Source organism: Seriola aureovittata, chromosome 23, assembly GCF_021018895.1.
Source record: "Seriola aureovittata isolate HTS-2021-v1 ecotype China chromosome 23, ASM2101889v1, whole genome shotgun sequence".
In the NCBI taxonomy this organism is placed as follows: Eukaryota; Metazoa; Chordata; class Actinopteri; order Carangiformes; family Carangidae; genus Seriola; species Seriola aureovittata.
Window position 1 is genome coordinate 13,490,758 of NC_079386.1, and position 16,710 is coordinate 13,507,467.

Consider the following 16,710-nt stretch of genomic DNA (forward strand, 5'->3'; position numbering starts at 1 on the left):
TGACTTGTTCCCTGTAACTGTGCATGTATGTGAGTCAGTGATGAGACTTCATCTTGACATTTTTATTTTATTAGAAGCAAACTATTAAACTTTACAGCAGCACCATCAATGATTTAACATCAGTGAACCTGAAGTGAGGAACCTTTGTCTCCCCCTTTTGGCAGTGAGAGTAATTACACTTATAAATAGCAAGATAGATACTTTATTTATTCCCTGAATTGACCAAATATTTACATGTTTTTTCTTTAATTTATCCTTTATATTAGGCCTTACATATTTCATTTGGATTCTTCTTACTCTCCGAACAGTCTTACTTATAACTATAACGCTATATACGTCAACATCTCTTTTACTTTATTCTTAAGAATTTCTCTACACCCATGAGCTTGCACATAAACTTTCCCTGACAGTCACTTGAAGGTGATGAGGTATTCCGGGTACGCTTGGCTATCGTGAAACACGACATACATGCTGGGGTTGTTTATTTTATCCACCACGCTGTCGTAGCGGTCGTGTGGCTGCTGGTCGTTGAGAGGCGGCGGCACCTTCATGCCTGCTTGGCCCGCGGTGTAGACGCCAGTCAGGACTCGAGCCACGAACATTAACTGAGAGCCGTCAGCAGCCGGCTTGGAGTAGGTGGGGTGGGCTGAGTAGCTGGCATTTACGGCAAAGTAGGTCCCATGTCCAAACGCAGTTGCTGGGAATGAGAGAGACGAGGCAATAAACAAGAAGAACCCCAATACGGACATGATTAGGGAAATGGTCACTGTTATAAATAAATAAAAATCTGGGATTATTAGTACTTTCAAACACCTTAAGGGAATACTGTTCAGGAAAATGAAAACATGCATCATTTAAACATTTAAACTAAATAGCAGTGCTTGTTGCTCATCATTTTTCTGATAAAGACAGTCCGGATAAAGGGAAATGAAAGTGGAGGAGAAAAAGTGGTAAAGTGAGGAATGCAGCACGAAGCATATTTTTCAAAGTAGTGATCCAACAGTTTTCACAGAAATAAATGCCAGTGTAGTTGCTTTCAATCAGGCCTCTATAGCTACGACCTTAGAAACACTGAGGTTGTCAATCCAGATGAAAACAAACACCCAAAATAGATCAACCCAAGACGACAGTAAGCAGCCACAGTCTGCAGATGTCACTGTTGCATTATTTTTCTGGGCCACATCCTTCACGGCAGATCATTACCATTTTGTCCAGCAAAGCTCCTGTTGAATCCGGTCTTCATGATGGAGTCACAGTTGTCCTGGGTCGTCCCGTGGTACAGAAGCTTTTCACCTGCGCCCTTATGTGTGTTCTTATCAGAAATCTGCTTCTTCTTCACTTCGTAGCCCCGACGCAGATGGACATTCTGCAAACGCTCGATCTGATCAGAAAGAAGAAAAGAATGAGCTGACAAAATTACCTTGGAAGGATTTAAATATCATATGAAATAAAGAAGCATTTGTTACATGTCAAGGTCAGATTTACTGCAGTTATAATACACTTTAGATACAAAAAAAACAATTAATCTACATGAAAGTTATTAAGCTATTACAGATATAAGGTACTGCACACACTGCAGTCCTGAAGTAAGAATATATTTGTGTAAAAAGAAATGGAAGGAGACCTAGTGCCTTTTGTGTCTACAGACAATCAAAACTGTCAACTCTGTTATCTCCAGGGAGAACCACCTACCTTTATTACGGCCATGGGGACAGTTCGTTTGAACGTCTCCTTCACTGTCTGGTACTCTGCAGAGGAAGGCTGAAGTGCAACCACCTTATTATTCTCCCCAGCAGCCATGTTGTCCCAGTACAGAGGGAGGGTGAAGTCTGAAAATGTTAGAGGAGAAAATTAATAGAAAATGACAGATGTTGCATTTGCAAAAATAAATTGCAATAACAGCAGCTTGTTTCTTCATATTTGAGATTAAGCAGAGTATGTTTTTTACTTTACAAGTCAAGTAGAAACCAACATGGATGCCTCTGAAGGCCCAGAAAAAGTGCTTGAAAAAAATTACAATTTGAACATTTGCATGAAAATTGAACAAATTCAGTTTGCGATTGAAATTTGGGGTGAGATTTTTCATTTAAAATAAATTGTTTGAGTGACTTTTAGTGTTTAAAAGTTAACTGTTTTCTTGCATTTACAGTTACTGTCATCTCTTATAATGACGTATGTGATTCAATGAAAAATATCTTCACCACAAAATGTTTGTTTTTGTTATGATTTAATACGAAATCATTTTCATATAAAAGCAATCGTCTCACCTGACGGATTCTCAAGTCGTTTTAGCTTCGCCACCTGTCCAGTTCCTCGTCTTGTGGCTTCCATCCTCTGCAGATCCACAGTCCACAGAGTTCTCTGTGCGTCCAAAATCCCTGATGCTAAATCACTCGTTTCCAGGTTGTGATTGGCTGTTTTGGGGAGTCGTTCCCAGTTGCCATTACGTCCCAGGATGCACCAAGACACACGGGTGTACAGATCATCCTCCTCTCTGAATCTCATCTCTCTCCTGAGGCTGCCGTGCAGTGACGCATTGATCATCTGCATCACCTCGTTGACCCCATCTTTTAGCCCGCTCACAATTAAGCTGCCCTGGCCAGACTGGTCCGTCTGCATGTACAGTCCCTTGGTCTCCACCAGCTGCTTCAGATCCTTAATGTCATCGTCGGTGAGGCCTTCCAGCTGCTCCTTTGTGAAGGTTTGTGTGGAGCACTGAGCCTGATACAGATCCTTCACCTTTGTCATGGCACTGTTGACATCCTGTTTGCAAAGACCCAGGAACAGGAAGGCAGACTTGTGGTTCGTGAAGCTGGTGTGGAGGATGCTGAGGTCTGCGTTCACAGACCTCGGTGGCTGTTGTTGTTGTTGTACATGAGGCAGCTGAGGTACTGGCACTGCAAGACGGGTCAAATCAAAACGATCAGCGAAAATACTTAACAAAAGAAGAGAATTCAGGTTTTCTAAACAACCACAAAAGAAGAAGGATGTTTGTGAAACTTCCTGTCACCTCTGTTGAATAAAGTAGTGGGGTACTTCTGCAATGCCTCCTCTTTGAACTCCAAGAAGACATTGATCTTAAACAGGATGAGGCGGATGTCAGTGAGACAGAGGAAGGGAATGGTCGATGTGGCAGTTTTGACTCCTTTGAGGATGGCATCTGCCACGACGCCAGGGTCCAGCCCACCAGCTCCTGCACGAAGAGGTTGATTTTATTTTTTACTGGCAGAATTAAAACTGACACTGAACTGAAAAACAATGAGACAATACTAATTGTCTAACGCAAAACTTACCAGCGTTGATCGCAGGAATGGCCACAGATTTGTATCCAAAGGATTCACAAAGTTGGATGATGCGACACACCAACTGTTCAGTGACGCCTGCATCTCTTTGTCCGCACACGTGCAAAATGGATTTACAAGGGAATGATCCAGACTGAGTTTCGAACACCTCACCACTTTTCACGTTTGCTGCACCCAACAAAACAGAGGCAACATGAGTACGAAGCTGTTAAATGCGTGTTGTTGTCGCTGAAAATTTCTACCTGATCTTTTCTCACCTGTTCTCAGTTGAGCCTCCACCGCTGATCCAGCTACAGTCAAGATGTCTTTGCACACGCCATCTGTAGAATAAAGACAAACAAACAAATAAGAGCAGGTTAAGTGTCTACAGCCATGACGCATCTCTGTGAGGCTGTACTCAGGCACAGCTGTACTTTGAGCTAAATTCTGCTGTCAGCATGCTAACATGCTCACTATGACAATTGCTAAGATGTTGATATGAAGTCAATATCAAGTTTAACATGTTCACCATCTTAGTTTTAGCATGCTAACATCAGCTAATTAGCACTTAACACAAAGCAAAGCTGAAGCTAATGACAGTGTTATTAGTTTTGCAGGTATATGGTATAAACCACATAAATCAAGTTCTGGATAAATTAAAATTATGACCTAATGATGTCACTATATAAAAAGTTAAGGGGTTGTGAAATTTATTATAATTCATCCTACTGGGAATAAGATTATGTGTACCAAATGTCTTGGTAATCACTGCAGCAGGTGTGCCAGATATTTTGCTTTAAGTGCAAACTTTGACCTGTCAGGAGATGTCAGGGACTAAAGATTCATCCTCTCTCACCCACCGTTCTGAAAATTGACGAAGTCGGTCGTATTCACAATGGCATCCGTAGTCTCGTTAGTGATGTCACCAAACACCAGCTGTAGTTTAACCCCACCTCCCACTGTCATTGTGATGTCATCAAGGTCAGAGGTGAGGGACCTGAAGATCACTGAGAGGAAGAAAGATTTGTTTGATATTTTAGTTAATACTGGAGAATGCTAATGGCAAAAAGAAGTACGTGTTTTACTAACAAATTCTTTGCTGTATTTGTAACAGTTAATCAAAGTAGTCTGAATAACTGTTTAGTTTACCTTGGCCTCCGTGGTTCATATTCCAGCTGAGTTGTCTGTAGACATCATGGTAGCACTGTAAATAAAAATGCAGATATTAAATGCTTTCATATCAGTAAATCACGCATGCAAGCGACTTATAAATCAGATACCACAGTCGTCCAAGTGTTGATAGTCACCTCCTCGGAGTCAGGATAGCCAGGTTTGATGACGACATGGATTGTGGTCAGATAACCAGGGGATGCAGATAATCCAAACTGGTGAATGCTCTCAGTCAGGAGTTCAGTGGCTTCTCTCAGCGGGTATTTTAACACGATTCCAGGTCCGATCACCGGGAACGCGACTGAACTCAAGCCCTGCTGTTCACAGAGGTCCAAACACTTCTTCAGCCCATTGCTGAGAGCCTGGAAAAACAAAAGGTTGGCATTTAGTCATGATGTTTTCAAAGGTCAGTTAATGTGTAACCTAAGTAATCTAGTACAGAACAGATCCGCACACTGTTTTTCTGATTAAGAAAAGTTTGACTGAAGGCCCCTGAGAAGGCACAGGGCCTTTGTTTGTAAATCCACCAGGTATTTTACTTTACCTGCGCACTCTGTCCTCTGGCTCCATCCCAAGGCAAACACTCAATGAAGAAGAGCTTGGAGCAGCCGAGAGTTGGAGGCCCAGTGACCTGCAGAACATCTCCAGGGCTGATGGTACAATTCGCTGCCACCGAGTTAAAATTGGACTGGATTATTTTCCCTGCTTTATGCAACAGACTTTTACCGATATTAGTAGAAGTCAGCTGTTTGTTGAGCATGGGAACGACCAACACGGTCACCTGTGGAAATAATGTGAAATGATATGATTGTGCATGTTGCATTGTTGCTTTACTTAAGATTTGATTGAAAGTAGAATAGAAAAGAAATCGTCGAACCTGCTCATCCTCCAAACTGCCAAGCTTGATCATCAGGTTTGTTTTGTTGACTGCGATGCTCCCAACAGTGTGGCTGCGCTGTCTGGGTGTGACACGTGGGCTGGGGCTGGGTCTGCTGATGCTTAGTGATTTGGTTTTCACATCTGGTGAGTGCACACTTTGTTGTTCCCTGATAATGACCCGACAGGAGCTCTCTACCAGATCCTTGCTGACTTTACCCTCTGCCTGGAAGTACCGCTGAGCTCCTGGTCCGTCTAGAACTAGTGTGTCTAACGTCAGGCTGGCTAGAGTTGACGTTAGGGCCCGCTGGACCTCCTGGACATGACAACGGGGACCAGACACAAGCACACAAGGACGCGGGGAGTGTGAGGGTTTTAATGTCACTTTCGTCTCCTTCATCCCAATCAGGCTCAAGAGATTATTAAAACAGTCAACCATCCCAGGATGCGGTAGGTTCAGCACTTCTTGTATCTCAGCCTGATTCATCTGGTAGTCATGCAGAACCTCTTTCAGCTTGTTCACATTTTCAGTGTAGCCCACCAACCGTACTTTGGTCTCTGAGGTTCCACCGGGTCCTGGGATGAAGCTGACGTCCACTCTTGAGTCTCGACAGTTTGCCTCGTTCTTGGCCTTGATGAGGATTTCCTTCACTCTATTCAGATCTGGAGGTGCAGCTGAAGCGCCCTGCAGCTTCACAGTGTCCACACTCAGGTCTCTCTGCACTGCTGCCCAAGCCTCATCCAGGGCACCAGAGGACAAACTGGATAAAACCACGTCTGATCCCACCTCAATGGAAACGGGATTCCTGAGACTCTGCTGGAAGCGAGCCTCGAACTTGGAGATGGCACCGCTGGTTTTTATGAAGTTAATTAAATCTGTTGGGAGCTTAACTCTCTTTTCTTTTATGCTTTTCATCAGTTCATCAAGTTTTGTAGCTCCTGACTGCACCCCTTTATCAAGTCCCTCCATGATGATCATGTTATTGCTTTTGAGGATCTTAACTTCTGGGTAATGTGCACGCATTTCTTGATTGAATTCTTCTTCCACTAGTGTGAACTGCTTCACTGCGATTGGCAGTTCCTTCCGGGATGGGATGCTCTTTTCCAGCATTGCAATCTTCTCCTTCACAGCCGCAGCTTCTCCCACAACCACAGAGTGACAGATCTCTGAGTACACTTTGATATCCTCAGTCTCAAACGAGCGGTCCTGCAGTAGCATTTTGATTTGCTGAGGCTCAAACACATGATAGGGGAGGTAGCTCTCAGTGAGGCCGATGAAGATCCGATCCACCTGTATCTCCCATTTCTCTGCTGCGCCAAAAGCTCCTCCTGGCCCCTTCTCAATATCCCCCCTAACCACCGCTTCCTCTTCATCAAAGTTTAATTCCAGTGTGCAGCCAATACAGGAGAGTTGTTTCTGCAATAATTTATTCACTTTAGAGTTGTCTCTCAGGTAATAAAGGAGGTAAACGTCCATCTTGAAAATTTTCTCGAGGGCTTTTGTGTTTGTTTTTGTAAATGTCTAAAGAAAAAAAACAAAACAACATCAAACAAACTCACAACTTAGAATTAGATCTTTAACTTATTAAAAGATAAAAACAAAATTATAATCTTTTGTGATGTCACAGCAGTATCACAACATCGCAAATCCGACATCCCCTCAAACCGGTTTGACCAGATCATTCGGCTCAAATGTTTGTGACCAGCCAACATTTCTACAGCGTGATATTATCTCACCTGCGTCAATGGCTGATCTGGTGAAGTGGTTCGGCTCACAGTAAGACGCAGCTCTCCACTAGGAAGTGAGATGGTGTGGAACTTCCTCTGCAAAACCCTTTCCTGGTCTGTAATAAACAGCCGAGTACAAAGTCACAACAAGAGCCTACGTAAAGGACTGATTTTAACACAGAGTGATTCCTCACCGTCTTTTTCTTTGAAGCAGATTTTATAGATGTTGCCTCCAGCTTTTTCTATCAGTCCACATTCACCTCCCCCTGAATCTCGTCTTTTCTGGAAGTGTCTCCTGATCTTCTCCTTCTCTCTGTCCGTCAGCTCTTTCGCCTCAAAGAACAGTGGGTGTTGATGTTCATCCATACTGCCGACAGCTCTGAAATTGACTCAAAACTTTCAGTGTAGCACTCCTCTGTCTGTTTCCCTCCTGCGTGAACAGACTGAGATGCTTTTTCTTTCACTTTCACTTACTGTAAATTACGCTTCCTTTCTCTAAATGGACGCACCCTCTGACCCAAATACTTCCAGCTCCAGATATTCCCCTGTCTGTCCTGTGCAGATACTGTGACCAGTGATACTGTGAGAACACCGACAATGGTGTTACACTTCAGGTATGAGGATAATTATTCTACCAGTAATAATTATTAGGTTTTGGAAATTTATTCCATTTCCTTTGTTGTAATTTCACAACACAGACAATAAATTACAAAGAAACAGAAACCAAAGAAACACCGTCACACATGAAGTTGGCGTGCAAACCTGCCGTGCTGCAGCTCTATCAACCGACCCACTAGTTGTCATACTGACACTAAAAACCTCATGCAGTGGCAACAACAACCCAGGAAAATGTATAGTCTTACCGTTTCCCTGCATCTCTTGCCTTTTTTTTTACTGTGTACACTGTGTGTGCTATTTAATAATGTGATGTGAAACTAATTATCTCGTGGCTCCTTTCATACACCCAACAGGGGTGTAGCCATTCCTGGCTGCCTTCAAGGGCTTAATAACAAGCTTTAGTCACTACTGAGCAGGATGAAGTGTTGTCTTTCCCACTCTTACAGTCTTGGGTTTAGCTGCTGGCCTGAGCCATTGTTTGCAGAACTCAAAACACAAACAGAACATGTACTGGTCACTGATAAATGCCCTCCACATTGCTCAATTTGCTGAATAATTTATTATAGAACAGACAGATGCAATGGATATTTAAAAAAAGAAAAGAAAAAGGGGGGTTTATTGACCCAAAATGAAAAAAATAACAATTTACAAAATATGCAATGAAGTTCTGGGCCCACAGAAAATATTATAATAACAACAAAAACTGATAAGAATAAAAAAAGTGTTGAATCTGAAAATGAGAGTAATTGCAGTAACTGACAATGACGTGGGTGAGTGTGTAAAAGGTCAAACATTGATATGGCTGTAGCCTATCATTCCTTCCCTCACAGTCACTTGAAGGTGATGAGGTAGTCCGGGTACGCTTGGTTATCGTGGAACACGACATACATGCTGGGCTCGTCTATTTCGTCCACCACGCTGTCGTAGCGGTCGTGTGGCTGCTGGTTGTTGAGAGGCGGCGGCACCTTGATGCCCCTGTAGCCCCGAGTGTAGACGCCAGTCAGGACTCGAGCCACGAACATTAACTGGGAACCGTCAGCAGCCGGCTTGGAGTAGGTGGGGTGGGCTGAGTATCTGGCATCCACGGCAAAGTAGGTTCCAAGGCCAAATGAAGTTGCTGGGAATAAAAGAGAAGAGGGATTTAACTGCTGCGAGCAGGGAGACAACCGAGCATTGAAAGTTTTGGAAATATAGATTGGAAATTTAGCACATCCGTTGAAACGAATGCAATTTTCTATTGTAAATAAATATCAGTTTGGCTGCTTTTTATCACCTCATCACCAGCGGATATGGTGACAAAGTGCAACAGTGATTACTCAAAAAGTCCCGTAAACACACACCCTTTTTTTCAGGGAAATTCCTCTGCTGCACATGAACTAAAACATTTACAATGTAAGGAGCTAACAACAGCAATTTGCTGTTATAATAATTAAAAAAAACTGTAGAAAAAAGGAAAACCATGAAAAGCATATTCCTTTGTTGTGGATTGGACAAAAAAAACATTCATTACCATTTTGCCCAGCGAAGCTCCTGTTGAACCCAGTTTTTATGATGGATTCGGTTTTGTCCTCTGTCGTCCCGTGGTACAGAATCTTTTCACCGACCCTTTTCTGTCCATTCTTATCAGAAATGTGCTTCTTCTGCGCTTCGTAGGCACGAAGCAGATGGATATTCTGCAAACGCTCGATCTAATGAGAAAAACCAGAAAGGTTCAGCTGCCAGAAACCTACCTGGAGGACACAAATCTTATAGATTAATACAGTTTATTCATATACAATTCTGTAAGGTGCCTTTGAAATCTACAGATGATTAAACGGTTAAAGCCACCCACCTTCAGGATAGTCATGGTGGCAGTTTGTTTGAAGGACTCTTCCACTGTCCGGTACTCTGCAGAGAAAGGATTCAGTGCAACCACCTTCAGACTTTCTATCTCCGCCATGTTGTCCCAGTACAGAGGGAGAGCGAGGTCTGAAAAGTAAGACAAGTTAGTCTCAAAACAACTCAGATGCTCAGAGGATTTATGTCTTATGTGTAGATGTTGTTTCCATCTTTTCACCTGGCAGATTCTCTAGTCGCTTCAGCTTCGCCGTCTGTCCGGTCACGTGTCTTGTGGCCTCCATCTTCTGTAGATCCACTCTCCACAGGATGCTGTGTGCGTCCACTATCCCTCCCAGTACTTCACGGTTTTCCAGGTTGTGATTGGCTGTTTTGGGAAGCCTCTCCCACCTGCCGCTTTGCCCCAGGATGCACCAAGCCACACGACTGTGCAAATCTTCCTCCTCCCTGGCTCTGGCTTCTCTCCTAAGCCGACCGATGGTGTGAATGATCTGTATCACCTGGTCGGCCCTTTCTTTTAACCCGCTCAGCGTTAAGCTGCCCTGGTCCTGATGCATGTACAGACCCAGGTTCTGTACCAGCTGGTTGAAATTGTTCATGTCATGCTGGGTGAGGCCCTGAAGGTCCTCCCTTGTCCAAGTTAGTGTGGCGCACTGAGCCTGATACAGACCCTTCAGCCTTGTCATGGCATCTTCAACATTTTTTTTGCAAAGACCCAGAAACATGAAGACGGACTGCTCGGTGGAGCTGGTAGGGAGGATGCTTTGGTCTGCATTAATAGACACTGGGGACTGTTGCTTCGGTACATCAGGCAACTGAAGTGCTGACACTGCAAAATGAATGAAAATGTGACAATCAGTGAAAATACAACAAGTTGATTCCGATAGAGACTTTTGAAACCACCATAAAAAACGATGGACCTTGATGTAAGGATTCGACAAAGGTTGACTTCTTCTCACCTGTGTTGATTACAGCAGAGGGAAACGTCTGCGTTGCTTGGTGTTTAAATGCCAAGAAAACCCTGATCTTAATCAGTACAAGACGAATGTTGGTGAGAGAGTAGAGGGAAGCAGATGATGTGGCAATCTTCACCCCTCGAAGGACGGCACGTGCCACGACACCAGGGTCCAGCCCTCCACCCCCTGCGTAAAGCAAGAATTACGTTTTTACAACTAGGGTGTAAAAACCTGTACAGGTGTGTCTATCTCTGTCTTTCCTGTTTTGACACTTCCTTGCTCTCGAGAACCCCTTTCTACTTTCTGTACCTCCTCCTAGCCTTATCCTGGAGGAAAGATAAGGTTTAGATACCGCACTGAGACATTACCCCCACCCTGACTCCGTCTTCCTAGATTGTCTTATGCAATATTTACCTGCACATATGGCAGGAATCGCCACAGACTTGTATCCAGATGTTTCACAGTGTTGAATGATGCGACACACCAGTTGTTTGACGATGCCTGCATCGTTTTGTCCGTACACGTGTAAAATGGCTTTACAAGGGAATGATCCAGGCTGAGTCTCAAACACCTCTCCTCTGTTGACTTTAGCTAGACACAAGACGGGAAAGACAGCAGGTGTAAGAAGCTGTTGAGTTGTTTATTGAGTTGAGTTGTGTGTGTGTGTGTGTGTGTGTGTGTGTGTGTGTGTGTGTGTGTGTGTGTGTGTGTGTGTCTTACCGCTTTTCAGTAATGCCTCCAGCTGGGGTCCAGCCTTAGTTAAGATGTCTTTGCACACACCATCTGTGGAATAATGACAATAGATACATATAATTGCAAAAATGATTTACAGCACAGTTGCAGTCCTCTTGCTCAGTGGGACACCTTGCAACCACGCTACACAAAAACCCTCCTCCTGCCTTGGTGTGCCGCCACACCTACCTCTTTGAAAATGAACAAAGTTGGTCGTGTTCACCACAGCATCTGTATTCTCACTGCTGATGTCACCAAACACCAGCTGTAGTTTAACCCCACCTCCCACTGTCATGGTGACGTCATCAAGGTCGCTGGCGAGGGAGCTGAAGATTACTGAGAGGAAGAAAACACGTGTCATATTTCATGTTTGATGCTTAATCTAATGGCTGGGGATACTACAGCAGTGGAAAGGAACTAAGTACATTTACTTCACTACTACAATTATTATTCTTACTCTTCTTATTTCCATTTTATGCACTTTATACTTTATGAGGGTGTAGCACTGTGTATTTTGCATAGTGATAATACTTCTGTACTTTTTACAGACTGCACTTTGAATGTAACAGTAAATATGTGCTGTGATATTCATTTTGCTTAAGTTAAGAATCTGCCCTCTGGGATACTAATGTGCTGTGTGTTATTAACAATTATTAATGGAGTGTGAGTATCCGTCTAGTTTACCTTGGCTTCCTTGATTCATGCTCAAGCTGAGGTGTCTGTAGACATCATGGTAGCACTGTAAATACAAATGCCTCCAGTAAACATCATCCTCTTATAAAGTGAATCAAATGCACCCTACAAACACATGTTACATATTACATTACAATCGCCACTTTAAACTATTAAAAGAAGATGAGTTTTATTTCACCTGCTCAGAGTCACGATAGCCAGGTTTAATGACGACGTGGATGGTGGAGAGAGAACCAGAGGATGTGGATAATCCAAACTGGCGAATGTTCTCAGTCAGCACTTGAATTGCTTCTCTCAGCGGGTATTTTAACACGATTCCAGGTCCGATAACTGGAAAGGCCACTGAACTCAAGCCCTGCTGTACGCAGAGGTCCAAACACTTCTTCAGTCCATTGCTAAGAGCCTGGGAAACAAAAGTTGGACATTTTTATTAAAGAAAGATAATAAATTATGAAATAATCATGAATATATGGAGTTAAATATATAAATAAACCATTAAATTGTAAAATAACTCTTGTTATTTAAGTTCATCATGGCAATTTAGCGAATCACATGCTCCCAGCTACATTAGCTTTTAGCTAACAAGGTAAACCCAGCTCCTGTTGATCAGAGAAAACACTAGATGTTGCAGAGTTTTATGTCTTTACTATCTATTATGAATCAACCAAATATTTACTTCACCTGTAAACTCTTTCCTCTGACTCCATCCCAAGGCAAGCACTCAATGAAGAAGAGCTTGGAGCAGTCCAAAGACGGAGGCCCATCAATCTGCAGAACATCTCCAGGCCTGAAGGTATGCTTTGTTGCCATCAGGGCAAAGTTTATCATGATTCTACTACCAGCTTTACTCAGCAGACACTGACCAATTTTAGTAGAAGCTAGATGCCTATTCAGCATAGGGATGACCAACACATTCACCTGTGGAAATGATGTAAGGATGTGAACAAGGGGTGCACTGTTAATCCATTTGAAGTAGAATAGAAAAGAATAGAAATCGTCGAACCTGCTCATCCTCCAAACTGCCGAGCTTGATCTTCAGGTTTGTTTTGTTGACTGCGATGCTCCCAACAGTGTGGCTGCGCTGTCTGGGTGTGACACGTGGGCTGGGTCTGGGTCTGCTGATGCTTAGTGATTTGGTTTTCACATCTGGTGAGTGCACACTTTGTTGTTCCCTGATAAGGACCTCATAGAAGCTCTCTATCAGATCCTTGCTGACTTTACCCTCTGCCTGGAAGTACCGCTGAGCTCCTGGTCCGTCTAGAACTAGTGTGTCTAACGTCAGGCTGGCTAGAGTTGACGTTAGGGCCCGCTGGACCTCCTGGACATGACAACGGGGACCAGACACAAGCACACAAGGACGCGGGGAGTGTGAGGGTTTTAATGTCACTTTCGTCTCCTTCATCCCAATCAGGCTCAAGAGATTATTAAAACAGTCAACCATCCCAGGATGCGGTAGGTTCAGCACTTCTTGTATCTCAGCCTGATTCATCTGGTAGTCATGCAGAACCTCTTTCAGCTTGTTCACATGTTCAGTGTAGCCCACCAACCGTACTTTGGTCTCTGAGGTTCCACCGGGTCCTGGGATGAAGCTGACGTCCACTCTGAAGTCTCGACAGTTTGCCTCGTTCTTGGCCTTGATGAGGATTTCCTTAACTCTGTTCAGATCTGGAGGTGCAGCTGAAGCTCCCTGCAGCTTCACAGTGTCCACACTCAGGTCTCTCTGCACTGCTGCCCAAGCCTCATCCAGGGCACCAGAGGACAAACTGGATAAAACCACGTCTGATCCCACCTCAATGGAAACGGGATTCCTGAGACTCTGCTGGAAGCGAGCCTTGTACTTGGCGATGGCACCGCTGGTTTTTATGAAGTTAATTAAATCTGTTGGGAGCTTAACTCTCTTTTCTTTTACGCTTTTCATCGGTTCATCGTGTTTTGTAGCTCCTGACTGCACCCCTTTATCAAGTCCCTCTAAAATTATGGTATGTGTGTGACCTCTGTGGATTTCAGTTGCTGGGTTATGAGTAAAGTCTTCTTCTACCAGTTTGAACTGCTTCTCACCAACCCGGCATTCCCTCTGTAATAATAGTAATAAAAAAAAAAATAGAAGAACACAGATAGTAAATCTAATCAGGATGTAAAACTTTCTGACACTTTCTCTAAGGTTTTATTACGCAAGTATCAGCAGTATTCCCAGCACATTACACCGTTAACTCACCTGTGATTGACCAGTGGACGGCTGGTCAGTGGGTGTAGGGTGGTCGAGCAAACTGGTTTGGCTCATGGTCAGATACAAGTCCCGACAAGGAAAAGAGATGGTGTGAAATTTTCTCTGCAAAACTCTTTCCTTGTCTGCAGAGAACAAACAAACAAACAAAAGGACTACATTTAAACCACGCATGTGGCTCTAAGGGTGGTGGTGCTTCACCTGTAATACCACCATGACGCTGACTGTTGCAGATCAATTAGCAATAATACCACTATCAAATGTCACTGTGGTTAATCACATTGAACATATCGAAACAGAAACATTTTCAGCCTCAAAAGAGTCTCACACTCCTAAAAAAAAGTTAAGAACAACTTCATGCCACATTTAGGATGAGCTGTAATTTCTTTAACTTTTCATCTTGTCCCTTCATAAAGTTAAATTTTCAATTGTCATGTTAAAGCTATCACATTCCCATCAGCCTCTAATGCTAAGCTAATATGGTGAACATCGTAATCAACCCTGTTGTCATCACTCTGTCATTGTGAGCATGCTCAGGCTGGCATTGTTTTACCTGAGTACAGCCTCACACAGCCGCTAGCGTGGCTGTTGACATGACTGAGTCTTGGTTACGCAGCTAATTTTAACACCAAGAGACAACTTACCTTCTTTTATCTTGAAGCAGATTTTATAGATGTTGCTTCCAGCTTGTTCAATTATTCCACATTCGCCTTGTTTTGTCTGGAAGTGTCTCCTGAGCTTCTGCTTCTCTCTGTCTGTGAGAGATTTTGCTTAAAAAAACAGTGGCTGTTGATATTCATCCATTTTACCAAAAGTTCTGAACTGAAAACTGAGAGGAAAACCTTTGGCAAAGTAAAGCACTGCTCTGTCTGTCACCGTGAGCTGAGTTAAGCTTAATCATTGAAGTGTTTTTTATTATGTTTCATTTCCAGTAAGTCCTCATGCTTATGCGGTTCTATTAGATTTGCAAATGGACACACCCACAGACATTAAACCTTTGGCTTTGAGTGCATTTCCTTGTTTGTACCTGTGCAGGTATCACGGTCAGTAAAAGCCTACTGTAACAATGATGATTACATTGATGATTAAGTCTTAATGTGATGTTGATACATATAAAATACTTGCATGAAAATCTAATTCATAACTGGTAATGTCACAGGGGACACTGACAGCTCAAGGAGCAAACAAGACACAGCAGCAGTGAGTTGTCACAGCATTTATTCCCATGCTCATGTTTCAATAACAGGTATTTTTTTAAGGTTAGTAAGAGAGTTGTTTCCGTAATACTTCATACGCTTCAGGGTAAATGTCCACCTTGTAAATCTTCTCAAGGCCTCTGTGTTTGGCTTAGTGAATGTCTAAAGAAAATTTAGGAAAAAGTTTATAGAAATTTATGATTTATGATATAAATCTAATGTGATGTAATGATGACATATCAGTGCTGAGAATGGCATTAAATGTTTTATTTGTTGTTTGTTTTATTTGGTAGCAAACTGTAGAGAGACCACAGGAAATGAGAGGAGAGAGAGATGGGGAATGATATGTGACAAAGGTTGCTGGACTGGATGCAAACCAGGACGTTGCGGGTCATGGTTGGTCCCCTCACCTCTGGTCCACCAGGGCGCCTCAACACCAATGCTTTCTGATATTTCCTTAATGTCATGTGTCGTGATTTCACACACCTTCACATAAAAATCCCTGGTCTAAAACTGACATCCTGCACCAACGCGCCAAACCAGTAGATGTCACTCTAAGACTAAAAATTCTACTGATGCGCACATAAACAGTAAAACAGCAGTTGTTTATCGTGTGTTTACAACTTGCAAGAACTTGTTTTAGTCTTGCAGTAAATTCTTAACTACAGTTTACATTCATTACGTTTGTTTTGAGATATTGTTAGTTTTAGTCATTGAGCCTTTGTTATTCGTTCTGTAGCAGCATGCATGCACAGTCCATGACCCGAAATGAACTCCATCCTCCAACTCCAGCGCGGGAAAAGGTGGAAGATAAAGCATCATTTGGTGTTTTATCTATTCACTGAGTTGAACTGAGTTAAACTGAGCTCAAAGAGTCACCTGGGCCGACTAAATGGGCACTTGGATTAATCAGAGGATACTGATGTTAATTGAACTGTCCAAATGGGATCTTAGGGGCATAGACTCACCAGAGGGACAGTGAGGGGCACTTTAAGATACATGGGCTCATCACAGGTGCCGCAGGGTAGTTTGGGCTGTCCAAAGGGTTTCTTGACCAGAGGGAACTTGGACTAAACAGTGGGGAGCTTCGAGGCAAGAGGGGACACTTCTCTAGTTCTCTAGTGTTGTGCAATAATTTCTTTTTTTAAATTTTTTCAAAAATTTCTCTTTTATTCTGATTCATGCAACCACACATAAAAAAACTGTGGTTTTAAACAGCCTGCTCAACATTACCGGTAGCGCTGCATGTTTTGAAATGAGATTAGAAAGATCTTGAGCTGCTGAATGTGAAGACCCTTAATATTGTGGTTTTAATGAAATGAATACAAATACAAGTTGCTGATTTTCATCACATTTAGAGGTTAAAAAAGTAACACCCCATGATAAAATCAAAACTGCAG

At 42.9% G+C, this 16,710-nt stretch overlaps 2 protein-coding genes across 2 annotated transcripts; both read right to left on the reverse strand.

The window, feature by feature from the left end:
• Positions 1 to 47: 47 nt before the first annotated feature.
• On the reverse strand, positions 48 to 7,532 carry LOC130164203 (protein mono-ADP-ribosyltransferase PARP14-like). Its single transcript, XM_056368763.1, has 14 exons — positions 7,250 to 7,532; positions 7,065 to 7,171; positions 5,329 to 6,849; positions 4,996 to 5,232; positions 4,589 to 4,813; positions 4,431 to 4,485; positions 4,142 to 4,288; positions 3,560 to 3,622; positions 3,294 to 3,470; positions 3,011 to 3,193; positions 2,268 to 2,897; positions 1,693 to 1,829; positions 1,204 to 1,381; positions 48 to 697 (listed from the first exon to the last, which is right to left on the reverse strand). Exons 1-14 carry the CDS (start codon positions 7,419 to 7,421, stop codon positions 411 to 413), a joined length of 4,119 nt encoding a protein of 1,372 aa, XP_056224738.1. The 5' UTR covers positions 7,422 to 7,532; the 3' UTR covers positions 48 to 410.
• A 681-nt stretch (positions 7,533 to 8,213) lies between these two features.
• On the reverse strand, positions 8,214 to 13,808 carry LOC130164884 (protein mono-ADP-ribosyltransferase PARP14-like). The gene is made up of 13 exons (XM_056369877.1): positions 13,329 to 13,808; positions 12,894 to 13,208; positions 12,572 to 12,808; positions 12,069 to 12,293; positions 11,882 to 11,936; positions 11,387 to 11,533; positions 11,186 to 11,248; positions 10,880 to 11,056; positions 10,469 to 10,651; positions 9,730 to 10,338; positions 9,505 to 9,641; positions 9,184 to 9,361; positions 8,214 to 8,790 (listed from the first exon to the last, which is right to left on the reverse strand). The coding sequence occupies exons 1-13, from the start codon at positions 13,806 to 13,808 to the stop codon at positions 8,504 to 8,506; spliced, it is 3,093 nt and encodes a 1,030-aa protein (XP_056225852.1). The 3' UTR covers positions 8,214 to 8,503.
• Positions 13,809 to 16,710: the final 2,902 nt, after the last annotated feature.

Bases quoted from the DNA above. Each gene is read 5' to 3' on its own strand.
- LOC130164203 (XM_056368763.1), bottom strand. From the start codon at position 7,421: ATGGATGAACATCAACACCCACTGTTCTTTGAGGCGAAAGAGCTGACG. The intron at 4,289-4,430 runs GTAAACTAAACA...TCTTCCTCTCAG, and splicing joins TATGAACCACGGAGGCCAAG to TGATCTTCAGGTCCCTCACC. The intron at 3,471-3,559 runs GTGAGAAAAGAT...TGTTGGGTGCAG, and splicing joins GGAGGCTCAACTGAGAACAG to CAAACGTGAAAAGTGGTGAG.
- LOC130164884 (XM_056369877.1), bottom strand. From the start codon at position 13,808: ATGAAAAGCGTAAAAGAAAAGAGAGTTAAGCTCCCAACAGATTTAATT. The intron at 13,209-13,328 runs GTTGACTGTTTT...TGTCATGTCCAG, and splicing joins ACCTACCGCATCCTGGGATG to GAGGTCCAGCGGGCCCTAAC. The intron at 9,642-9,729 runs GTGAAAAGATGG...CTTACTTTTCAG, and splicing joins GCGACTAGAGAATCTGCCAG to ACCTCGCTCTCCCTCTGTAC.